Source organism: Chrysemys picta, chromosome 19 (genome assembly GCF_011386835.1).
Source record: "Chrysemys picta bellii isolate R12L10 chromosome 19, ASM1138683v2, whole genome shotgun sequence".
NCBI classification, from domain to species: Eukaryota; Metazoa; Chordata; order Testudines; family Emydidae; genus Chrysemys; species Chrysemys picta.
The window spans coordinates 7721432-7747537 of NC_088809.1; the positions used below are offsets into that span (position 1 = coordinate 7721432).

Below are 26106 nucleotides of genomic sequence, written 5' to 3' on the forward strand. Positions count from 1 at the left end.
CACCAAAGTTTATGGGCGCTCCTCTCCCTCTTTTGAAATCTGAGCATTCCGGTCATTCTTTTTAGCATGCAGACTGGTTCATGCATTCCTCTGACCCCTAGAGCAATATAAAATTCTGCAGAGATTAATGTTGGCAATATAAAATGTTTCTAGCCTTTATGATTTGGGGAAAAATCTCTCAAATGTTATTTGATGCAGTGCTATCTTCTAGAGCGTGCAGATGGTCTGTGAAACACTTGCTCTCAGACATGTAAACTCAGTTTAGCAGGAAGTCAAAGGGTGGTAATTTAAATGTCAGTTTTGTTAATTAGAGTCCTGTCTACATGAGGACTACCTCAATGTAGTTACACTGGTGCAAATCCCTATTGTAGATCCAACTCAGTAAGTGGTTACCATCACTAAATTCCATACACGACAATGGAGTCAGGAGAATCAGCATGCCCATTTATGTTACAAACATAGGCAGTTACATAAATTGGGTGCAACAAAGTGGAACACTAACCCAGATCCAAAATTGTGCCAACGTGTAGTGCAGATAGGACCTTAGCCCTATTTTATAACATGGATAAATGCATGGTCACATCTGGTAGTCTTAAAGGTGCCACAGGACTCTCTGTTGCTTTTTACAGATTCAGACTAACATGGCTACCCCTCTGATACTTAACATACCAGGTGTCTGCTGTTTTTACAGATAGCTCCTCAGATGGCTCTAATTTTACTTCTTAGCATCTGAGGACCTGGTCAAACTAATTTATCTGCAAGCCAGGATTAAGAGTAAATTAGTTGAATGATTGGAGAGTAAAAACTAAATAAAGGGCAAGAATTTAAATGTTTCACTGAAACATGTATACTGCAAAAATAAATAAAAACAACATCCTTCAAATTCATATAAATGGCAGGAGTCCTCCTACCAATGAAGAGACACCCAGGTAAATCTGAACACATTATGCCTTGCAAAGGCTGCGCACAGAGGGCAAAGGAGACTGTTAGATAATAAAACTGCAAGTCTGGCCAATCTAGGCCAGGAGGAAGATATTTACCAATAATTGATAATTATTTTGCACCTTTGCAGGAACTACGGTGCTGCCAAAATCCAGAGATGGACCTTGGAGCATCCAGATGGCTTTCATGCATTTGTTTCTAAATACAGGCTAAAGAGTGTCTTGTTTTTACAAACAGAAAAAAGCAAAACAAACAAATCTTCAGTACAATGATGCCAAAGCCCACAACCCCCCCCAACACTTCCAGCGACCCCAAACCCCACAACTCCTCCCCCTCCCGGCCCCTTGCGCTGCGCCCCCAAACCCCACAACTCCTCCCCCTGCCGCCCCCTTGCGCTGCGCCCCCAAACCCCACAACTCCTCCCCCTCCCGGCCCTTTGCGCTGCGCCCCCAAACCCCACAACTCCTCCCCCTCCCGGCCCCTTGCGCTGCGCCCCCAAACCCCACAACTCCTCCCCCTCCCGGCCCCCTTGCGCTGCGCCCCCAAACCCCACAACTCCTCCCCCTCCCGGCCCCTTGCGCTGCGCCCCCAAACCCCACAACTCCTCCCCCTCCCGGCCCTTTGCGCTGCGCCCCCAAACCCCACAACTCCTCCCCCTCCCACCCCCTTGCGGTGCGACCCAAACCCCACAACTCGCCCCCCCTTCACCCTCCTGCGGCGCGACCCAAACCCACAAACACGTGGCGTGCGGGCGCCAGCAGCCTCGCCCCCTCCCGCCCCGTGGGCGCGCACGTACGCGTTCCCGCCGCGCCGAGCCTGAGCACGTGGGGACGGCCGCTGGGACGGGAGCGGAGGAGTCGGGGTCGGGGCCTGGGCGAAGCCGGCGTGAGGTAAAGGGCCGGGGGCAAAGCGGGTCGGGAGCCGGGGGAGAGACCATGTGGCTACGGGGGGAAGCAGGGTGATACCAAGTGGGGAGTGGGGGGAGGGCGAGTCTACACAAGGGGTGGCTGCGCGCTCCCGGCCACCCCAGATGCGCGCTCTGGTGGTGGGAGCGCGCGCCGCCGGGGGCGCGCATCCCCTGTTGCTCCGTTAGGGGGCGCTGAGGTAAACCACAGCTGCAGGGCTCTCAGGGGCGGGGTCTGTTTGGGGGGGCGGGGTTTTTGGCTAGGGGTGTCTTTGGGGGGGTCCCATTGATTCTGGGGGATGAGGGCTTGGGCAGTTTTGGTTCTTGGGGGGTGGGGTCAGGGTCTTTTGTTCTGGAGGGGTGGATGGAGCTCAGAAACTCCAGGAAGACCACTAGGGACTTTGATTTTCCATGGCAGGCAATCAGATACTATGGTGATGGACGGCCCTATAAAACCCTAAGATAGATCCATGAAACAAAACTTCGTCAGAGAGGCTGTTGAACCGTCATTGGTATTAGTGCGGTGGTATCAACCTTGTTCTCTTTTGCACTGCTGATAATTTTACCAAGAACTGCACCTATTCTGGAACTAGGAGTAGGAGGATAATATTCATCATGCTGAACTGAAGCAGTGTTTCTCAACAACTGGTCTGTGGCTCTGGTCACTGAGATCTCCCTGGCACAGTTTAGGAAGGCAGCAAGCAGGTTCCTAATATCAAAAAGATTGAGAAACACTTGACTAGAGTACCCCCTTTGTCTTCCCCATACTTGCATAGGTTGAAAAGGTCCTTACCCTACACCTAATTTCACCTCTATTCTAACATACATTTCTATTGCAATCCTCCATTGGGTGTTTTTGTTGGTTGGTACTGATACATTTTAAATGTTTCACACAATGAAATTTACATTATAGATTCTTGGGGAGAATCAGTTTTAATTAAACTAGATTCAAGTAACAAGTTTTTGTTACTAACAAAATTGTACCTTACTTGATGGCTGTCCTGCTCTCTTCTGGGAACTTTGATCTGAAGTGTGATCCAATAGCTAGAACAGAGTCTAGACTCTGCTCCCTGGTTTATGACTGGTTTGCTCTGTGACTTTGGGCAAGTCACTTCACTTCCTTGGCCTTAGTTTCCTTATTAGTAAATTGGAGATACTTTGACCACCATACTGACCTCTCTAACAGAATTCATTGCTGGGTGCATTAGTTAATGTTTGTAAAGCAGTTAGATCCTTGAATTAAATTACTTATTTTCTTTTCTGACAGGAATATAGTTGTCCTGGCACTGTTGCACGAGAAGGGGAGAATATACAGCCAGCCAGCTCACAGCTCTTAAAAGCAGTTATCGGTTCTATAAAGTCCACTAACTTAGCTTTGATGACCATGCTCCTAGAGGAAACTTTCGCTACTCCGTGAAGGAAATTTCTGTTTTCAACTCTCAGAACTTCAAGGCCTCTTCTTTTAATCACAGATAAGCAGTGAGGAAGAGACTAAATCTGCCTAGTACAAATATATAAAACCGTAAAGGCCCAGCTCTTGGTTCTGCAGAGCTAATGAAGGACAAATTATAGCAAAGTACTCAAGATTCATGATGTTACGGTTACTTGGCAATCACCACCTTTACTGGAGTCACATCAGTCTTCTCTTCAGATAAGTGATGATCCTGGAGCTCCAGATTTCTTAATACTATGAATTGTATTTTTCTGGATTTGGTTTCTTCTCTCACCTGCAGAGAACAGACTTTCAGCCACGTCAAATGATCTTTGTTGCAATGACTGACAGCCCTTTTGCTTGAGTAATTGGTACAATCTTAGAGGAGCTTATCTGTTCTAGGGGCTGTATAACAGCCTGCTTTCTTTCGATTGGATGGTACCCTGGTAGACACATTAGCAGGTGTTCGTGTTACACTGAAGAGTGTTGTACAAGGAGGGGTGCTTTTATTGCTGTCCTGAAGAAGAACACAACCGTGTGAGCAGGATGGAGCGCCTGGCCTCCTTCAGCAGTAAGTACAATAAATAGAGCTTTACAGAGAGGTCTTAAAAACATCTGCCCTCGCTTGAAGGCTTTATCCTCCAATGAGGGTTGCTGAGAAATAGGGTATTTTGATCCACGCGATGGTTTTGGGCCCAGAACTGTCATAAGATAATTTGATGGGGGCCCTCGGTGGATCAGAGGTTTGGTAATGGAAATAGTCTAGTTGAATAAACAAATTAAGTATCCTAATTGTTTATTTAAATATAAAGTTTTAAATAAAATATAAATATCCCACTGAATAAATCTGTCACAAAGAAACCCACCCACCACTACACAACATTTATTAACTCCCTTCTTGACAAACTTAGAGAGGCCAAGGCTTGAATTGGCTATAGAAACAGAACACCTTTCTCACCCCGACAGACTATTGTTTTAGGTTGTTTTGGGGGCAAACAGATAGGACAGCTGCCACTTCCTGTGCTGTGCAGTCTCCCTAGATAAATATATTACTTTGGTCTCCTGGTCTGTGATTTAACCAGCTTTCAGAAGCACTGAATCATAGATACTAGAGTTAGAAAGGACCTCTTTGGTCTTCCAGTCCGTGCTGCTTGCATTTCTGGAGGATAGTATTCATAGATTTCAATAGGATAGACTTTCATTGCATAAGTTTAAGATGCCCAGCACATCACAGCATCCGGCCCAAGTTATGATCTATAATTTCACCATCTCAGGGAAGATGTCAAGGTAAGGATCTCTTTAGCAGCTGAAGTTGGACGAAGAACTTCCAACAGATAGTTGAGGAAGCTGAAACTGCAATAGAGAAGAAAGGGTTACATCAGCTGTAACATGTAAACTCTTATTGCCTAAACAGTTTATTTTTAAAAATGTAATATCAACTGAAGAGACCACACAGGATATAGATACACTGCTAACTTTATTTTAAAAATACAAGGTTCTAGTGGTTATGGATGATTGCGTAAACAATAATATCATGCTTGTGTTGCATTCAATTTCCTTCAGTGTATTTTCTTGTTGATTTCATAGATGACCCTTTTGATAAACCACCTTGCCGAGGCTGCTCTTCCTACCTCATGGAACCGTACATCAAATGTGCAGAATGTGGGCCTCCTCCCTTTCTCCTGTGTTTGCAGGTAAGCTGAATGTAAAAGTGGAAGTGTATGCCTTGTTGAGAACCAGGTCATCAAAGCTATTTCTAATGATAAACCATTGCCTATCACCTTTTAGTTACTAGTCCGTCTCGTATCAACTCATGTTCATCTGACAAATATTTGCTCAGAGACAGGGAAATGGTAGAGAAAATGTTGGAGGGTGGGAGAAATGTGGAATTCAGCATGAGCAGGTGAAGGAAGTCTTTGATTAGGCACCCATGGACACACAGAGAGAAAGACATGGTGTAGTGGTCTACACAGATAGACCATACCTTTTATATCTCAGGTCTTATCTAAGCGGAATTCCTTTTAAATTGCTGTACATAGCTGTGAACCATCCTCAATATAGTATTAAACTGGGAAAGATGGGTGACAAGTTATTTCTTCCTTTAACTAAAGGGAAATTTTATTCTTCTAGTACTTTTCTGCATATAAATGTCTGTGCTCTGTCCTCTGGAATGAGCCACTGTGAAAACAGTCCAACAACAGATTAACTCAAATTGGGATTTTTGTGTGTAGAGGGGACTAAATCACTATAAAAATCCACTTTTATCTATAAAGTGGACAATTTTTGTTAGTTAGTGCACAATAAAAAAAACCAAAACAGAACTTAAATGTATTCTCAAGGAAGAGGCAGGAAAGTAACATGGTTTTAATCTTTTATTTTGCAGTGTTTCACACGAGGATTTGAGTATAAGAAACACCAGAGCGATCATACTTATGAAATCATGGTAAGTATACAATTTAAATTTATCTTTCTTCATCTTGGGTTTTGTTATCCTTTTATAGAAGTTAGACCCATGTTTACTAATCTCACATTAAAAGTCTGTTGGATACATAACCTCGTTTTCAGAATTTTATAACTGTCAGAAATCTAACCCAGCAGCAGATTTTTTTTTTTTTAATTTAGGGTCATCCAATGAAATTATAAGCAGCAGGTTTAATCCAAACAAGAGGAGGTACTTATTTCACACAACCCACAACTAACCTATGGAATTCATTGCCATGGGATGTTGTGATGGCCAAAAGTATAACTAGGTTCAAAGAAAGAACTGGATATTAGCCAAGATAATCAGGATACAATCCCGTGCTCAGGGTGATTCTAAACTCGAACTACCAGAAACTGAGTGGAAGATGGGTGGCTCTGTACACTGCCCCTGAAGCTCTAGTACTGTCTGCTGTCAGAGACAGGATATGGGGCAAGATAGACCATAGTCTGACCAGTATGGCAGCCCTTATGTTCTTACTAAAATTAAAGAAAAAATATCCATATCTAATACTATATGGAATGATGCAAAGGTTTTTTGATTTGTGTTTTATTGTCCATATATGGCTCACAGGCTTTCATTAGAAAAATTGGTAGACGGTTATTTTATCATATGGACAAATTGCTTCCTCCCTCCCCCAGTGAAAAAGTTTAAAGAAACTTCTTTTAAAAAACAATTTAGATTTCATTTCATGACACTATACTTTTTTGAATTACAGCTGGTAGATACATTAAATGTTGCTGTATTTAGAGCTTCTATAATGACAGTTTCACAAACTAGCAGTAATTATGGGAGATGGCGTATTGACATAAAACTGCCTTGGGACAAAGTGAAGCTTTTAAACGGTCAGTACCAAAGCAGCTTGAGCTCTTACTGCCAGATAGCACCAGAATTTCATTGATTCTGTAGGTGGTGATCTATACAGAGAGGGACCCTGAGATTTGTTCTTTTTTCTCTCCAGACGTCAGATTTTCCTGTTCTGGATCCCAGCTGGACAGCTCAAGAGGAAATGGCACTTCTAGAGGCCGTGATGGACTGTGGATTTGGAAACTGGTGAGAATTTAGTGCCTGAACCAAAGCCCATTGAAATCAAGTCTTTCCATTGACTTCTGAGAGCTTTGGGTTAGGATCTGAGTGCTGAATATTCTGGCACACAACATAGCATATTCCTCATGGGTGAGAGTCCAATCTAACCATTAGTGTGGAGGAATGAAAGATCAAGAGGTCCGTTCCCAGCTCTACCACTGACTGTGTGTGACATTGAGGAAGGCACTGAAGGCCTAATCCTGAGAGATTAGGTGCAGAACTCCCTCAACTCCCACAGAAGTCATTGGAATTTGAGGGAGCTTGACATCTAGCATAATCAGGCTTTTAATTTCACCCTGCCTCAGTTTACTCCTATGTAAACTGCCTTAAGACAAAGGTTCGCAAACTGTGGTCTGTGGCACCCAGATGGTCCATAAAGCTTGTGGTCAGCTGAGAGCTGGCTGGTCACATGGTGCTGGCTCTTCTTGTTTCCAGCTGCTATATCACATTAAAGATAATTACTTTTCTGGTATTAGTCTGTATTCAAATAATTGTAGTTAGGCTTTTGCAAATTAGAGGAGATCATGCTTGCAATTGGGAGCCATCTCCCTTCCAATTCGCAAGACAATGCTTGTATTAAGATGTGGTCCATACTTAACAGCCAGATTGTAAAGTTAACAGAACTCCAGGCTCTGCTTTAAACAGAACAACATGAGGTCTCATGAATATAATTGCAGACAAAATTAAATTGGAAAACCTGTTCGAATTTCCATTTAGAACATAGGATAAAGGACTGGGTCATCGAGTCCAGTCCTGTTATTGCAGGCAACCCACTCAGATAATCCGATAAAGTTTTATCAAGCTCCTTCTTAAAACTAGTTAGGTTGTTTGCTCCCACTACGTGTATTGGAAGGCTATTACAGAACTTTGCTCCTCTGATGGTTAGAAACCATCATCTAAATTTCCAACCTACATTTATTCATAGCCAGTTCATATATTCTTGTGCCAACATTGTCCTTTAGCTTAAATAGCTCTTCTCCATCCCTGCTATTTACTTTCTATAACTACATCTGGGGAGAAATCCTATTCCGCCCTCAGCCTTCATTTTGCTAGGCTGAACATACCAAGCTCTCTTTAAATAATTCTTTTTTCCATTAGTGAAAAATCAGCCAATTTCTGTGGGATTTTCCCCTCCTTAGGCAGGACGTGGCCAATCAGATGTGCACAAAAGCAAAGGAGGAGTGTGAGAAACATTATATGAAACACTTCATCAACAATCCCTTGTTTGCATCTACGTTGCTGAACTTGAAGCAGGCAGAAGAGGCACAAAACGCTGACACGGCCATTCCATTCCACCGTAAGTATCCTCCGTAGGGATGGACACTGGATTTCTTTGCACAGTCTCTAAGATAAAATATTCAGAGAATTGATTGAACCTTGGAGAAGGGTGTGTACTTTGCTTTTACTCAGAAAGGAGAGTAATATTTGGTCTGTGGATCACCATAGAATATTTAAGAATAGGATTTTCCATATACCAGACCAAGCCTTTTGGTACATAAAATATACTGCACTCCATTAGGTGCATTGTGGGAGAGTGAGGGAATGAAGTCACCTGATGTTGAACCCAAGAAAGTGAACCCCCAAAAAATGCTCCTGGTCAACACTATGGACAGAGGATTCTCTGAGGAACGTAGTGTACCTCACCTTATCCCAATGGACTCAGCACTTTTACCCATCCGAATTACTAAATAATAAGGCTGTCTTAGCTAAACAAATTCCTCCTGCACCTGAAAAGGGAATACTCTTTTCTAAAACTGCAGTCTGTTTTGCAATTACATGTCAAATTAAAATATCCACAGCAACTAAAACCCATATTTTTTTCAGCTGCTGATGATCCTCCACGACCTACCTTTGATTCCTTGCTCTCCAGGGACATGGCTGGGTACATGCCAGCTAGAGCTGACTTTATTGAGGTAGAAATCTCTCTTGTCTTATTTTGTTGTTGCTACCGATTAGGGACACATACACACACTCACTCATTCTATCTACAGATTTTCTTTAATATCCATATTAAAAGTATTAAAGGAAATGAGGGGATTGGATGATAAAACCAAGGATAGCCATGACCTTAGAATCATAGAATATCAGCGTTGGAAGGGACCTCAGGAGGTCATCTAGTCCAACCCCCTGCTCAAAGCAGGACCAATCCCCCACTAAATCATCCCAGTCAGAGCTATGTCAAGCCTGACCTTAAAAACCTCTGAGGAAGGAGATTCCACCACCTCCCTAGGTAACCCATTCCAGTGCTTCACCACCCTCCTAGTGAAAAAGTTTTTCCTAATATCCAACCTAAACCTCCCCCACTGCAACTTGAGACCATTACTCCTTGTTCTGTCATCTGGTACCACCGAGAACAGTCTAGATCCATCCTCTTTGGAACCCCTTTTCAGGTAGTTGAAAGCAGCTATCAAATCCCCCCTCATTCTTTTCTGCAGATCTTACTTTAGGGGGTTCCATTTATAATCAGAGAGGTGTATTAAAGGGCCAGAGAAGCAGTTAACCGTGACTTTGTGAATAAGCGTTGTAAGGCATGCCATTAGCATTACCAAAAGTCTGATAATGAATGACTCTTATGCAGGAAGGCTAGATGTGTGAATGAGATGTTCAGCAAAAGGGGGCAGCTTATTTTTAGTTTACTTTCCCTAGAGACACATACATTTGACCTGAATCAAACCTAACTGAAGTTCACAAGAAGGCTCCTGTTGCTTTCAATTTCTTTTGATCAGGCCCATGGTTACAAAGTCCTCTTACAAAGCAAGCTTCTATTCATTCAGTGATCACTAATGTCATAATTAACATACCAGGATAAAGTCAATCCTAAAATAAGCAGGCACAGCCCTCATTGGCCCATGTTATTTTTCAATTTTTGCGCAGAATTTTCCACACAGAATAGGAGCAATGGCAGTTACCTGGTAGATGATGATCTATTTAAATTGTACTCCACTTGGATGCTTGTGTATTTCTGCTACAGTCATTGGTGCAGTAGATTATTCTTCCACTAATTAAAACCCCAGTAGGGTTTTTCCATCTGGTGTGTACCTTGCATAAGGATGTAGTCTTGTAAAGCCATGCTTAACTTGACTTTTTTTTGTGGGGAGGGAATGGTCTTTAGTAAATATCTCTATTTTCAGTATTCTTCAGCTCTGTCATCTGCTCCAGTGAGTTATCAAGGTTCCTAGAATTAACTAGTGAGCACTTGTTGGTCTTCTTTGAACAGGAGTTTGACAACTATGCTGAATGGGATTTGAGAGATATAGATTTTGTGGAAGATGATTCAGACATTTTACATGGTAAGTCCCATGTCTTGGGAAGAATGTTTGAAAGTGGCGTCTCAAAATGCCTGGTCAACGTTATTCAATTTATTTTTCTGCACATATGGGTTTTGGGGGTAAAGTTTCAATTTTAATAGAATTCTCTCAATTGTGTGTGCTGGGTATAACACTTGCATTTCTATAGTGTATTTCAATCCAGTGCTCCTGCCATAACTTTAACCAGGGGTGTACAGGATACATTTACTCTAAAGAGATTGCCTTACCCACCACTGAAATGTAGCCAACTATAAGGTGGAACATTTTAATAAGGCCCAACTACATCGTACCGCACTTTAGGAAAGGAAGTCAGGAATACTATATCCAATAGAAACTGCAGGGAGAATTTGGGTAGGCATATGGTATTACCAGAGCTAGAGTTTTGCCAGGTTACAGGCATCTTCCCTAGAATATCTGTGTAAAGAACTATGATACAGTCATGGATCTTAAGAGGTCAGAGCCTGGATTTTACCCTGATCTGAAAGGTAGCACCTCATGCAACACAGTGTCAGCTAACACCATGCTGTGGCATTGCTTCAGTACTGACTTAGATGCAACAGTGCCATCTCCTGTTGAATCTAGGTGTTGCTTGAAAGTCTTCCCACCTGTCCTAATCCTGCTTAGTTTGTGAAATCTGCTAGCAAGGTGGTATTGATACAGGCAACAGTAGGTGGTGCGCAGATTAAGCCCTGTGCAGTGAGTTCAAAATATGCTCTTGAGATATTGTGATCTTTGTTCAGCCAAGTGAATACACTGAACTGCATTGGCATAGTTGAATATAAAGATTTCCTTTTCCTCTCCATGAAAAGGAGGATTACTCTCACAGCTTCTAATATTGTTCAGAGAAGAGCTTCTAATAAGAGTTCGCTGAAATTCTGCGAATAAGTTTTGCCTAATTGGTACCAAACAAAAGGAAGTATTAGAATTGAATTAGATTTAAATCCTTGGGGGAAAGAGGATTTCTGGTCTCTCTCATTTGTAAACATGTTGAATATTCAACAGTACCGTGCTCACATTTCAGAGTTCTCCATCTAATTATTGGGGGGCTGGTTTTCATTCTTTATGTAACCCTGACCATGAAAGCCTTAGTGTTTCTTGGAGTCACAGAAGAAACTCCAGTTCCACATAGCCCAGTCATTCCAAATTTCAGTGTGAAGTTTAGCAGGACACAGCAGAGAATATGGTGTTGTAATCTTTAAACCTTCTCTTGACTCCCAGGAAATATTTCCATCTGTAAACTATAATCTTGGAATAGCAACAGTTTGTCTGCATTATAAATCAGCCTGTCATTCCTTTATAAAGCTTACCTCGGGAAGTCACTGACTAGTGTGCATTGTGCAGAGGTTCAACATGCTCTCTCTGACAAAAAAGTTCTTCCTCTTTAAACACGTGTGGAAAGAAATTATGCGTAAATACAGCTGCTCTTGTTTCCTCCATTAACTCCTGGCTAATCGAAAAGCAAGCAAATAAATAAATAGTGTCCTGGTTCTGTTTGCTAATTCATCTATTTTAGCCTATTCATACATTTGCTATTCACAGTAACCAGTTTACCGACACAATCTTCCACATCAATTGCATGCTCTCTCCTCCTCCCCCAACATTAGCCATTTAACATATCCCTCAAAGAGGTACAGCACAGAACTCAGAGCCCAGTGGAGGAGAATGGATAAGGAGACTGCAAGCCATCTTTGTACTCTCCCAGTCCTTGGCTGTTCTGGGGGCAGGAGAAGTCCTCCAACGTACCAGAGGCCTAAGTTATGACAGTCTCCCCTGGTTGTCTTGTGGGCCACAGCACTGCCTGGAATTCCTGCAGCTTGTCCCAATATGTCCCTCCTGCTCCCAGCTCCTCCTCCTGGCATACCATCTTCACTGGGGCTTGTGAGAAGGGCCAGGATAGGCAGCTGTACTCTATCAGTCACACCTGGGGTACTTAGGGCTCCTTCAAAAAGCTCCAGCCCTCTTACTCAACATAAAGGGGACTAGCACAGGGATGAGGATCTCACAAAGAGTTCTCACAGATAGGAATTTTTCCTCCCTAACATTTAGCCTACATTTGTTTTGGGCTTTAAGAAAGCCAAATGTTTTCTTCCGTGTTCCTACCATAACCATTGTGTTAAAAATGAATTTTTGAAATCTAATTTACTTTCTACGTCTTGCTTCGGGAAATTCACTCCGATTAGACAATGAAAATGAACTGGGCAGATTCGTTTTATGGTCATCTTCTCTTTCAGGTCTAAGCTACCTGACCCCTGTCCCTTTAATTTCATCCTAATTATATTTCCTTGCATTGCTCTACACAGTTTCTCACTACTCCCACAAGAAAGAGAAATGCAGTTTAACATAAGGCATCTAGACTCCCAAATGTCTTTTATCAGGAGCACAGAATGCTTGTGATTGCTGAGTCATCCAGCTTCTTAGCACCCGGGATCATCTGTATCCTTCACTTTGACTTCTTGAAGCTGACAAGATGGCTTCAGGAGCAGTGTGAAACCATTATTACGGTTAACTCTTTGTGTGCAGCACATGTAAGTTGGTAAGTGTGTGCAGATAGATAATTGATATCGCAATTAAATATAGTATAATGGATAGAATGAAAGAAACAAATCATTACCAATCTGTAATTCAGTCAGGGGCTTTTGAAAAATCTTAGAAACTGAGTTTTTATTAGAGACTGAATTATAGTGTTAATTATTAATCCTCATCCAGACTTTCTCCTACCCCCTCACCTCTCCCCAAAAAAAGATTTTTACTTTTAACATCAGGAAGCATTTTACCAAGGCTGTCTGCAGACTTTGAAGAAGGGATTAGATATAGACTAAAAGTCTGATTGTGCTGGCGTGAAAACGTGTGACATGAAACCTGGCAATGTCCTTTTAAACATACTGTTTTTAAAACACTACACAATGTTTATTCCTGAGACAGCCCTAGAGGAGGCTCTGCTACAGCTGTCTAAAATAGATTCCGTAAGATTTTTCTCTCCTCTGGGAAGGGGTGAGTTTGGATTATATCCAATGTGTGCCTACAAAGCCAGGAGCACACTGGGAATTACATAAATTAATTTACATTCTTCCTATTGTATGGATGAGTGATGCCAACTAGTGGATTAGTTGGCCTGAAACATGTCTTTCATTCACTGCCACTCAGGTTTCTGCAGAGCAGATGCTGTTAGAGAAGGGAATTGGAAGGGTAGGGCAAACTATATTTGGATATACGCTAGCACGTGCACAGTTTTTTTTGGTTTCAAAGTGGAGGAAATAGCCTTGCCTATTATTGGAAGCTATACTGATCATTTCTTATCTTTTCCCATAATGGACACTTTGACTGTGACATCACCTTGGATTTCCTTCGTCATAAGGTCAACAGCTGTCTCTCCAGCATTCTCCAAGGGGAAAAACAGAGGCAGATCATTTTAATTCTTGTAGCATCCCTTTTCTCATTACCATGCAGCATGTAGCATAGTAGTAGTCTGGGTTATTCATGCATTCCAGATCTTGTAATCAGTTGCTTCTATGTGAATGTGTCAATAAAGAAAAGACGACTGCAATGAATGTGAATTTTCTCTGTGTGAGAGAGCCATTTTTTTCCTTCATTTGCTCTGGTAAATGTTCACTCCCCTACCCAATCAATCATAATTTCTTTCAGAACACTTTAAATTCAAGTGAAAGTGTCAGAAATACAATCCTCCAGTTGCAGGTGACCAATTACTGGTGGTATTTATAGAGTTTCTCCAATGCAATCTCTGTCTACTCAACGTTCTTCCCACACAAATCCCAGAAAATAATATGGCAGCTTAGCTTTTGGGATCCTTAAAAATACAGAGGTTTTATATACATTGGCAGTGATTCCTGTACTTTGTAAGGTATTTCATTCGTATCTAACTTACTACATTTCTCATTCTTCTCTCCCTGAATCTAAGCAAGGAATAGAGAATTTGTTAATACTGCCTTGTTGCTGGGCTAAGAAACCCAAGCAAATCTATATTTAAATATACACCATGTCTTCCCATCGCCCTATGTTAAAAAGAACAAGGACATTATAGCTTTCCTATTGCTATGATTTAGTAATCTGTTGCATCCAGATTCTGTATCAGATAAAGGTTCTAAGACATCGGGATTTTAGCTTGTCAGACTTTAATTTGGACACTGATTTCACATAAGTCAAAATACATTATCCTGAAGATGCTACATAAATAAAAAGGAACATCAAATGAACTTAGAACTGGCTTCTGAGCTCACACCCCAACCCTTTCGGGTTTCCAATAAAGAGGGACGGCTAAACATTATGGCACAGAGGGCTACACTGGCCATTTGCCTGGAGACTAGGAGCCACATGTAATTTACACATAAATATACATATGGTATATTTTAAAATATCAAGTAAATTCCCACAGCTATACTTACTGCAGCCTGCCTCTTCATTGCTAGATTAATTGCTAATTGATTTGACTCTCCATTAATAAACTGCACTTGTCTTTATCCTGCAGCAACAGGGAGAGGATGGTCATGCATGGACCATGTTTCTGGCTCTGCTACACTTTGGATACATCTGTTCATACAGTGTATTGAGGTGGAGGGAGAAATACTCTTGCTTGGTTTCACAGATTTGCATGTTGTCTCTGCAGACTATAAATCCATTGTAGAATCTTAAGCCTTTTCTTTCTGGGAAAACATTAAAATAAGTAACACTGAGAGAAAAATCCAATCCAGAAATCAACACACACGGCTTATTTAGCAAGATGGGTCTTTGAATTATTTAACAGAATTATGAAGCTAGTCCTAGTGGAAGAGCTGGGTGTCTTCTTTATCTGCTCTCTCCAGAATGTGCCAAGAAAATGTATTAACCTCAGTGTATCTGTGAAAATGAGTTGCAGAATCTATAGGTGGATTAGCCAGAAGAATTTTAGACAATTTCTTATAGAAAGAGATGGTTTCTAACAACAAGCAAGTTTTCTCCGTACTTGTTGAGAACTGCCCTCTTGGGTCTCTTTTGGTTGATAGCAAAATATATTAAAAAAAAGTTAACCAGCTAAAAATCTTCTAGGTAATTTCTGAGAGTCTCAGCAAAGTCTACTCTGAATTGTCTCGATTCAGATCTCAGTCTTTTTAGCTCTTGGCATTCTTTTAATCCCCTTCCTTATTTCTCTGCAGGCTAGTCCTTCTCCGAAGAAAACCTATCAAATATTAAGCCTAACCATTTGCTTTTCAGGGAAGTATAAAGGGCAAAATGTTTTCCCTTTTGCGAAAAACAAAAAATCCTTAATATCAATAGTAAGATAGTAACTTTGGGCTAAGAATTTTTAACATCTTGAAGCAAAGGCAGCCAGCCTGCTTCGTACAAGTGAAGTGGGCCTTTTCAAGCTGTGATGAACACAGGTTTTTGGGGGATCTGGGGAGAAGCCTGGTGTGATAATCTCGTATGTGATTAATCTGTTTTTCTGATCTTCCTTTCTATACTTGGCAGCTTTGAAGATTGCAGTTGTAGATATCTATCACTCCAGGTTAAAGGAAAGGCAGAGGAGAAAAAAGTGAGTTCTCAACCAGTGATTGTAGTCCAGAGCTTCAATATTCACGGTGTTATGTGCAGTAATACTATCCTGATATTAAGTGTAATTGATTTTAACTAGCACCTTCCAGAAGGATCCCAAAAACCTAATACTGAGGGAAATTTCTCCTATTAGAGCAGATCTCAACTCTGCTATTCTGCCTTCCCTATGTGCACAGAATACAGCTCAGCTGCATGGCTCTCAGCAGGAGAATTTAACACTTCAGCGGACTAGGAAGTATGCAGATTCACACAACACAGAACTAATTTGTACATATTGGTGAAATTCCTCCTGGCCAAAGGATCTGCACAAGCTTCTACACACCTTAAACTTCCCTGTAAGATGTCAAAACAAGGCAGAAGCGACTTATAGGCCTTGTGCTCGCCATATGCGCAGTGGTGAATTTCACCAGTTGAGTACTTTCAATACAAGCATCTCAAAGCAATTTATAAATAATTAACCCTTCAGCATCCCTGTGAGATAATCTACCCATTTTGTAGAGTGGGACCCTGAGATTAAATGACGTCTCAGCGAGTTAGTGGTAGATCCAGATGTAGAAACCAGCAGTCCTAAGTCAGCTCCCTTCTCTAATCACCATGCTGTCAGGCCAGGCGTACTTAGACCCTGGTTTAGGAGGCCTGACTCCCAGTCTCCTACTCTTACTAAACCCAATCCCTTTCCATAGATATGCTCGCATCATGATGGTTAGTACACTAGAGCCTCTTTTCCTAAGTGTCTGAGGACACATAATACAGATAACTATGTGTTGCTAATATGAGGCGGTTAAATAAAGTTTGAATACTTTATTCAACAAATTTTATGACTCTAGAATTATTCAGTAAATCTTTCAAATACTTTGTCCAGTTTTTTGTAAGTTATTCATCCTTTTACTGCCGGGGCCAAGATGATTAACAACTTTGGAGCAAAACTTGTCCATCCCTCCTCCCAGAATAAAAGGTCAACACAACATGTTATTTTGAAGGGTAGTTGAAAGAGAAGGAGACTCAATTAGACCTGCCCTTCCTTCTCCCAATTAAAAAAAATATGTATATGTGGCATAAACTACATGATGATACACAGTGTGTCTTATTAAAAAAAAGGTGTCTTAACCCCTATAATTGTGTAAAGCACATTGGTGTCAGTGGCTGTTAAGTTTTTAATAGACCAGGCAGGACAAAACCCTAAGAGAACATAAAACTGCTAACGTCACTGTCAACGCCTATTAAATCCTGTTCTACTTGGGATGGAAAAACACTTGTGCAGTTTATGTAAATAGAGAGAGGAAGTAATACATTTCATATATTTAAGTTCAGCCACCACCTTGCCTAACAAAGTTACTCAAAAAGCGAGCATGTGCTCTCTCTCTCTCTCTCAAAAGTTGTGTGTTAATAAAATAACCACACACACAAGCAATATCCATGTGATAATTGCGGAGCCCTGTGACCATCTCACCTATCCTCTGCCCATTAACTCATTTCCTTGGGGCTAGTCTAACATCCTAACCTCATGAGCGGCTTTAAAACAGCCATTTTGTTGTTTTGTTTTTTTAAATCAAGCTGGCTGAAAATCAAGCATGGGACTTGCTTTTAGCTTTGGCTGGGCAAGACATAAGACATTCAAGAGACATGACATTTGGGTTTAGAGAAGCTATTTTAGATCTTTTTAAGAGGTTATAGCTCTTTTTGAGCCCTGCCGATTGGACTCATGGTAACGAACATAGCTATCCCAAACTTGTGCTGACTAATAGTTTATAAAATATCATGTATTCCCCGTTTATAGAGTTAGAACTTGTGTAAAATTGTATAAATATTACCAGAATCCCTTTGACGTTTGTTCACTAATAAATGAGTTCTTACTTATTACTACTGTTTCTTTTTTAATTTTAGAATTATAAGAGACCATGGCCTCATCAACCTCAGAAAATTTCAGAGTAAGTACTAAATACAGCTTTTTGTTTTAAAATGGCTGTAAGCCAAAGTTAAAGAGAAACTTTAAATGCTGGATATTTGCAGTGTACATTATAAAATGGTTTACGCATACTATGTCCAAGATATTGTCAATCAACACCTAGTTATCATACATTAGGACTTAGAATTGCATGTTGCGGGCACGATAGCGTTCTTTGTCACTTTGTTTGTAATTTTGTCATCATGGGGAGAATATCAAACTTGGACCCATACGGTGGGTACAGATAATGGTGACCTGTTCAGATTCCTTTAGTCTTTTATTGGTGGGATTTATGTTCCCTCTCTCATTAAAAGTAATATCAGATGTGATGTTAACTCATGGCTTTAAAGGTCCTTTTCAAAAAAAAATTTTTATGATCCTGACACGTGACTTGGTTTGAGGAAGTATTGCTAGAATTACAATACTACCTCGGGGCCACAATCTGATCGGGCCTCTTTACAACACAGAGGCCCTGTCTACACCAGGGAATTTTAGTGAAAAAAAAATTCCACCAGGTCAGCTGCCCTGGTAGCAACACCAGTACAATTTTTAGTGGGGATTAGGATCCAGGGGCATATTTTACCACCATGTCAGTTACAACCAGTGGGAATTTTAGCTACATGTGTAGATTTGCCCTTTTTTTTTTTTTTTTTTTTTTTTTTTTTTTTTTTAAAGCATTTGTCCCTACCATGGTACGAACTTGTATCATGTGAAGGGAACTATTAGCAGTTACCATATGAAGAGGATTCTTCTCCCCCCACAAAATCCCTAGCTATCCCAATTCCCCTGCCCAGCATAAAGATAGTGCTCACAGAGGTCCCTATTTTTCTTTTATTGCAGTTCTGGAGAGACGATACCCAAAGGAGGTCCAAGACCTTTATGAAACAATGCGACGGTTTGCAAGAATTTTAGGCCCAGTGGAGCATGACAAGTTCATTGAAAGCCATGCACGTAGGTGTTTTATTGATTTTGTTCATGTTTAATCTGTTCAGTGAAAGTAAGCATTTAAGTGGGTGACAGATTGTTATATTAGTTGTCAATGGCCTTCTCGAAATAGATACTGTACAGGTTTTCCTCCTCTCCCACCCATCTACCTCAGATAAAATAAATATGGCCCTGGGTGGGTATACTAAATAATCCTCAGCTCTTATTGGTGCATTGTCCATTGAGTTATATTTGAGTGTATTGTTGGATATGTCAGATAATGAAATACTACAGTCCTATGCTAACTTGTCTAGTCCTTCCTCTTTGTGACAAGATCACTGTTCGTGCACTGCCATGCTATACCATAGAATGAGTAAAATACCTATGACCTAAGTTAATATTGGGGTTGAGTCAGCGGTTAATTGTATATTCCATAAAGTACATGTGTGCTGTCTCAGCTAGGACATAACTATACAGCACAGCCTCTATTAAGCGCCTCACCTTAAATGGTTTCAAACTGTTCCATCATCTAATTGTCCAAATTCTTTTTGCATAATTATAAAGTGCATTGCCGCGTGTCCTGGTCAAATTCCAGTGCGGGTAATTGCACCTAAATTCTGTGGCTTTGTTGGGGGGGAAATTACTCTTCATTAGCAAGCACAAAGCAACATGTGAACAGCTGTCCTGTTCCACGCCAGATGTGGCTGTATTTCATGACACAGCCAGATACTGAGCTAGGGTCTAACCATAGAAATCTTTACTCCTTTTGGGTGGTACTGACTCCAGCACCTAGTCCCATTGTCTTACTAGCCATAGGGAGGCCTTTTTATTTAATCTGAGCCCCCTTCGACATAGCCAGGGATACACATTAATTACATAAGGCTCCTGAGCAATATAGATTCACTAATTTAAGGCAAACAAACTTTTTGCTTATTGTAAACTAACTGGTACTAGGAAGCTGTATAATTAAATCTCGAGTTAATAAGTATCCCCGAACTAGAGATAAAGGGCAAAGTTAGGTTAACGCACTACTGAACTGACCACAGAGAAAGGGGATCCAAGCCAGGGAAAATCTTAAGACAGTCGAGTACATCCCCCCCCCCCAGAGAGGAATCATTTGAAAACCTCAGGTCTGTCATGTTCCAATCTCGGTATGTACAGAGTCCCTCTGTGACCAGAGTTACTTAGGGCTCAGTTCTGCTCTTGTTGATGTCAGCGAGAACAAAATCAGACTCTATATTCTCTATACAATTTCTCTTCCTGTAAACTCGGGATATTCCTACTTAACTAACTGTGTTGTGGGGATTGTTAATGTTTGTAAAGTGTCTTATAAAAGTCCCACAGAGTAGCATCATTTGGCTCATCGATAGCAGGGCGGAGGAATTCCCTGAGCCTGAAGCTAAAATAGCTTCGCTGCACAAACAATCTAGAAGTGGTCTTACAAAATAAATCCGAATTGCGATCAGATTATATCATACCACGTCCAGTAATTTGTAGGTTCTGCTTGCTCAAGATCACAGATGGGCAAGTACAAAAAAGTTAATATTATCTGTGGCTATACACTTTAGTAACTGAACTGACGACGAGTGAGGAATGTGCAGCAATGTTCACTAACAACAGCATTTTACCCACATTTGTTCTTTTTGGATTCCTCTGCTCTTTACTGTTGGGGAAAAACCAGTGGAATTTGAACTGCGAAGGGAAATAAAGCGTCTACAGGAATACAGGACGGCAGGAATCACTAACTTCTGTAGTAAGTACATGGGAGATTATTCAGCCTATTAGGATAGTGAAGGATGCTTAAGCTACATTTAGGATGTGTTAAATGAGAAGATTTTTTTTTTTTTAATGTGTTTGACTCACTCTTTAGCTAAGAGAGTCTTCTATTAATAATGCATCAGGAGAGCAGTGGAGTTTTTTTAGAACTATTTTGAGTTGATGGATAGCCTGGTGAACGCACCATTGAGCAAAGCTCAACATAGTCATCACTCCAAAAAGCTATCAAAGCACTAGTATGGTAGCTCAGTAGCCATAAATGCTTTCCATGCGGGGAACAGGGCAGCTGCACTGTATCGACCAACAGGTGAAGAATGTGAAGGAAGGAATCAGACTTTAAATCACACTTCTGGGGCTGAATGAGATTTTTTTTTATAGTAACTTATTTTTGCCCTGAAATTAAATATAACCCTGACACCCTCACGTGACTCCACAAATACTTCCACTGAAATAATTTGCACTCACCTGAATAAGGGTAGCAGAATCTGGCCCAATATTAGGGGACAATTCATTTCCTAGCTATTGAAGTAAGGGAACAGCAGGCTGAGAATTCTGGTTCAGCACAGTCCGTCAGAACGTGATGCATGTTTGCTGTAGGTGCAAGAACTTACGATCACCTCAAGAAGACGCGAGAGGAGGAGCGCCTAAAGCGCACGATGCTTTCCGAAGTCCTCCAGTACATCCAGGACAGCAGCGCCTGCCAGCAATGGCTCAGTCGACAAGCTGACATGTACGGTTACAGTAAGATTAGGCCTTTTCCATGCACAACTTTAATTGGAAAGATTCAACATTTCTTTCTATTGGCAGTAACAAATGTGTTTTCCACATTAGTATGGGGGGAGAGGGGAATAGTCTCTAATTCATAGAAATTTTAAAAAAGCCCTAAGTGATGAAAATAGTGCTTAAGTGTCAAACAAAGAGAGACTAGGTAGGGTTCATAAAGTGTTCCGTAACCCGCATTCTGATTTTTTCTGAGAAAACTTGACCACATTATCTATCTCAATGCGAACTGAACTGCTATCTTTAAATCCATTGCAGGAAACAAGGGTCTTCCCTTAGGGGTATTAATGAGAACACAGATGGCATTTGATGTCCTTTCTGGCAGTGTGATCTTAGCGGCAGCAGCTTTATCAATATGCCATCTAAACTAAACTGGGGCTGTGAACAAAACCTACAATGCACAGGAAGGAAACGTGTATCCTGTACAACTTGCATCCTGTACTGTCTAAGAATATAGTCTAGAGAAAAGGCTGTACTTTCCCTTTATCTCCTGCTGGGTACAGTTCAGTCTTCATCAACAGAAATCTAGCGTCCCTTTTTTTCCCCACTAGTCTCTATCTTTGGTTTTTATTCCTGGGCCAGTACTGGAAAGTGCTGCGCACATGGAAATCCCTTTGACTTCAAGGATCAGGCTAATATATGTAAGTTGCTAAGCTTCATCTCTGGGTTATGCAAGTTGGATGTTCCAATTGTTACAAGATGGGAAGTAGCAGCATAGGGGCCAATTTTTGCAGCTGTTCTTATACAATGCATAGTTAATTTGACATTTCATTTCCTTGCAGTGATTCTGGCCTGAGTCCCACAATGCCAGTTGCTTCAAATTCAGGTAATTATTTTCTATGATGGAGCTATAATAAAAGCCCTAAGGGCTTGTCTACATGAACATTCACGGCTTGTCTACACTTACAGCACTGCAGTGGTGCAGAAGCGAGTGAAGATGCTACCTACGCCGACGAGAGTTCCTGGCAGCGTGGGTATTCTGCCTCCCCGAAAGGCAATAGCTATGTCAATGGGAGGGCTTCTACGCTAGGGGCTAGGTCTGTATAACTGCATCGCTGAAGGGTGTGGAATATTCACCCTCCTGAGCAACATAAATTTTGCCGACGGTGGCTATGTCTACACTACCTCCTAAGTGTTGTGTAGACTCTACCATGCATCAGTGACACTAGTCTGTTAGTTCAGGAGAGTGGCCTCTCTTGCTTGATTACAGAATTGTCCATCCGCAACCCTCATCCCCAAGTACAGTAAAAGTCAACGCTGTCTATAACTCACAAGTCATTCTGGATGCACAGTCAGTGGGTTGTTGCTGAATTTCTAGGTCCTTCTGGCTATATAGATAGAATCAGGCTTTATAGCTGCGTTATTGAGTGTGGCCAGGGAAAAGAGAAGAGTTTTTTTCAGATTACACTGCAACAAGATTCAGGGTTGGTTTAAAAGATGGTAAAGATGTTCTGTCCTTTCCTTGCAGTCATGTGGAGCTGCTTCTGGGTCTCTTCGCATGTCAGAGTGATGTGTGCATGACAAACCTATCAGTGTGCAGATGTGAGGAGTTTATATATGAATGACACACACATATTAAGGTTGCAAAGTCAAGCACTCAGAAGTTAGAACATGCCAAAATTAAGGTTAGCCATGCAACCATAATTCAATCCCCTGGTGCATACGTGGTATGGTACTGTCTTTAATTACATGATCACATACAGCATTTCTGTGACTATCTTGGTTTGTAAGGAAATTCCATTATGTACACTCTTATCAATACCCACATTGGTGATATCGATTGGAGCTGAAATCCCACATAGGCACTTCTGAAAATCTACTAGGCACCTGTATGCTTCTTTAGGCACCAAAAGTCTCTGAAAATCTAGTCCTTAACTCTTTCTGCTGTCCCCCTCCCATATATATAACTGCAGAAACTGATCTATAGTCTGACGTGAAACGCAGCTCGGAGTAGCAAGCTTACCTCTTTCACTAACAGAAGATGGTCCAATAAAAGATACTACCTCATCTACCTGGTCTGTCTGATACCCTGGGACCAACACTGCAGTGTAGTGGCAGATACTGTATTTTTGCTTAGCATTTCAACTGCTTCTTTTGGAAATTTTCCATCTGGCTGCTTTGTTTCCAGTGGGCATTCATTTGCAGTTACACTTTAGACATATTGCACTATTAGGTGGGAAAAATAGACCATTGCACTTATCAGTAAAAAGACAACAATCCTGGCAGTTTCCTACAAAATTCCTGTTTCATGCCTGCTGTGAACTGTAGAACTGCACACAGTAAAGCCAATCTACATACAAAGTTGCACTGATTTAGCTAAAAGTATGAGTCAATTTAGCTAAACAGATGTAAAATGCTGTTTATTCTATTTAAACTTGGCTAATGTCATTTTAGCTGAAGTTGATCCCTTGCAAATCCTATCTTTAAAAAGGTTAGTTAAGTGTTCACACAGGAATTTTAACTTAATCAATTGAAAACACCATGTCTTTAGTTAAACTAGTGCAGCTTTGAAGTTGAGCCCTAAAGAGCTGACCACAAACGCTTGGATTTTACTGGGTTAACATCATTGATGTCTGCCTTTTGAGACAAACATCTGGAGAAACTGCAGCCTCCGAACTAGCATCGTAGGCTGTGAACAATGCTTTCCTTATTTCCATAGGTAGACGGAGCGCCCCCCCACTGAACCTCACGGGTCTCCCAGGCACAGAGAAACTTAACGAGAAGGAGAAAGAGGTAAGGAGAGGAGTTGAAATGAATGGGAAGACAGACCACCACCATGTAGCTATTTATCTTCGGACGCTGTCTTGTTGAGCTGTCTTAACCTTGAGAGCCTTTAGGAGCTATATTTTGTAGATCTAGCAAATGGGTTTACTGTAGTGCAAGAAGCTTGGGGAAGTTGTTACATTATAATGTGCAGAGTGTGATGTCCCTTACTCCACTCTGGTTTTATGAGAGCAACGTTTTCTTAATGAATGTTTGCTTTAAAATTGGCTGAGGATTTCTTTGAGGGCCCAACAGGAACCATCACTTGCTCCTAACAATGTTTTTTTCAATAGTTTAGCCAGCTCAGACCAAAGGACCAAACCTCAGTCAACTGTATTAGGCCAAACCTACCGAAGTTGAGTTATAACACCGTGATGATCAATGGAAGATGAAACAGTTCATTCTTGCTTTTTTGTGCTTTGTCCAAATTTCTGCCCTTGGATGTGCATACTAGGCTCCTAGTAACATCAGTGAGAGCTGCACGTTTCAAAGAGCAGAATTTGGCCTTCTTTAAGAGACTGTTTGTTAACTTGGCCTAGTACCATATAGAATACTATAGTTCATCTCCCAATTCCTATATGAGAGACTGACTTATCTGGCTATTTAACAACAGCACTGGAAGGTTGATGGGAATCGCATCTACTAATCTTTGAAATGGAAGATGGTGGTCTTGACTTGGAGGAAGACAGTAGCAACCAGGTCTTTATCTCACCACCTATTCTACCAAGGAGCAAATGTCAGTACATCTGATGTGCATTAGATGAATTTTAGATTCCCTTTCTGCCACAGCAATCAACTGTGTTTTCCATTCATTGTATCTAGCAGTTGTGAAAAATCAGATCACAACTTCACCAGTGGATGTGGCATTTTTGGCTCCATTCAGCATACAAATAATTTTGCCCGGGCATTAGCTTACAGGGGAGTCGGATTTCCTTGTCTGCAGAGTTCAGAGAAGGTCTCTCTTATTGAGACCTTGTGTCTCAGCTGATTTCTGTCAATGGGGTTCAGTCACTGAGCACTTCATTATTAAAAAGAAAGAGGCAGTCAGCATCTCCACTGGTACCCTTACAGCACGGAACTGAGGGGAAAGCCCATATCTGAGAGCCACATGGGACCTTTCCTGTCACACAACAGAACCTGAGAGCTTTTTGGAATCAATATTTTCATTCTGCAGGAGAGACTAGAGATTGTCACCTTAATAAGCTCAGTTGTTGTCAAATGCATAATGTCCACTCTGCACTATTTCCTGCCCTAAACTGCTAGAGGGCAAGTGCTGTGTGTATAGCTGCTTTTATAAAAGGGTATTTAAAAAAATTAAAAAACCGTCATCTGTAGGGGATTAATAGACAGAAGCCCTGTCTGGCATTTGTCCAATATGCTGAACTGGTGGTTGTGAGTCTCTTCGGCATGTGCACTTGCCTTGGTCTGCACAGAACACCACCCACGCAGGATGCTAACACACGTCTGCAATATTAGGTTCTCACTCATCTCCCTAGTGTATTGTCAGTAAAGAATGCTTTCTAAAACAGCAGCCAACAGGAGAGCCCTCCTCTCAGCAAACTCTTCCTCTTATTACTTGCGGGTTGGACTCACTTGTAATTGCCATTTTTTCCCCCCCAGGGGAAAATAAGTGTGTTTTTGGTCATCATTCCTTCCTCCCCCATCCCAGGGATTGCAAGACGAGTGAGTGTGGCAGATGTTAACGTTTATTAACTTTACCTTTGTCTTCCAGCTCTGTCAGATGGTGAGATTGGTCCCTGGAGCCTATTTAGAATATAAAGCTGCTTTAGTGAACGAGTGTAACAAGCAAGGAGGCTTGAGATTAGCCCAGGCTAGAGCACTCATCAAGATCGATGTGAATAAAACCAGGAAAATCTATGACTTCCTGATCAGAGAAGGATACATCACCAAAGCCTAAAGACACATGTAGAAGCCCTGGCACGAGTGACATGTGGAGATGGCTTTGAAGTAGCTCTGACAGTACTGAAAGTTTTTAAACTTTGTTGAATCAAGGACACTTCTGTTTTTATTTTTATTTTTTATTTTTATTTTTTTGGTAAAAAGTAGGGAACTTCGTCAAATTGTCTGAATACTGACATTTCTTGGTCTAGTTTTCTTTTGACTCTGCTGTATAAACACTCCTGTTGTCAGTATTATGCTGCCATGTACTTCCAAAAGAGTTGTGTGCCATATAAGCTAATATTAAATGTGAGTAGGCATTCA

At 41.3% G+C, this 26106-nt stretch overlaps 1 protein-coding gene and 1 long non-coding RNA gene across 2 annotated transcripts; one reads left to right on the forward strand and one right to left on the reverse strand.

Annotated features, from left to right (window-relative positions):
* On the reverse strand, nt 1–1723 carry LOC135976551 (uncharacterized). Its single transcript, XR_010593773.1, has 3 exons — nt 1677–1723; nt 1041–1162; nt 1–97 (listed from the first exon to the last, which is right to left on the reverse strand). It is a non-coding gene; the product is annotated as an uncharacterized LOC135976551 (long non-coding RNA).
* Nucleotides 1703–26106, forward strand: TADA2A (transcriptional adaptor 2A). The gene is made up of 16 exons (XM_005298829.4): nt 1703–1832; nt 3114–3849; nt 4866–4972; nt 5662–5721; nt 6719–6810; nt 7983–8140; nt 8668–8756; nt 10061–10133; nt 15612–15675; nt 17580–17623; nt 18481–18591; nt 20246–20317; nt 20938–21070; nt 21903–21946; nt 23780–23853; nt 25616–26106. The coding sequence occupies exons 2-16, from the start codon at nt 3825–3827 to the stop codon at nt 25799–25801; spliced, it is 1332 nt and encodes a 443-aa protein (XP_005298886.1). The 5' UTR covers nt 1703–1832; nt 3114–3824; the 3' UTR covers nt 25802–26106.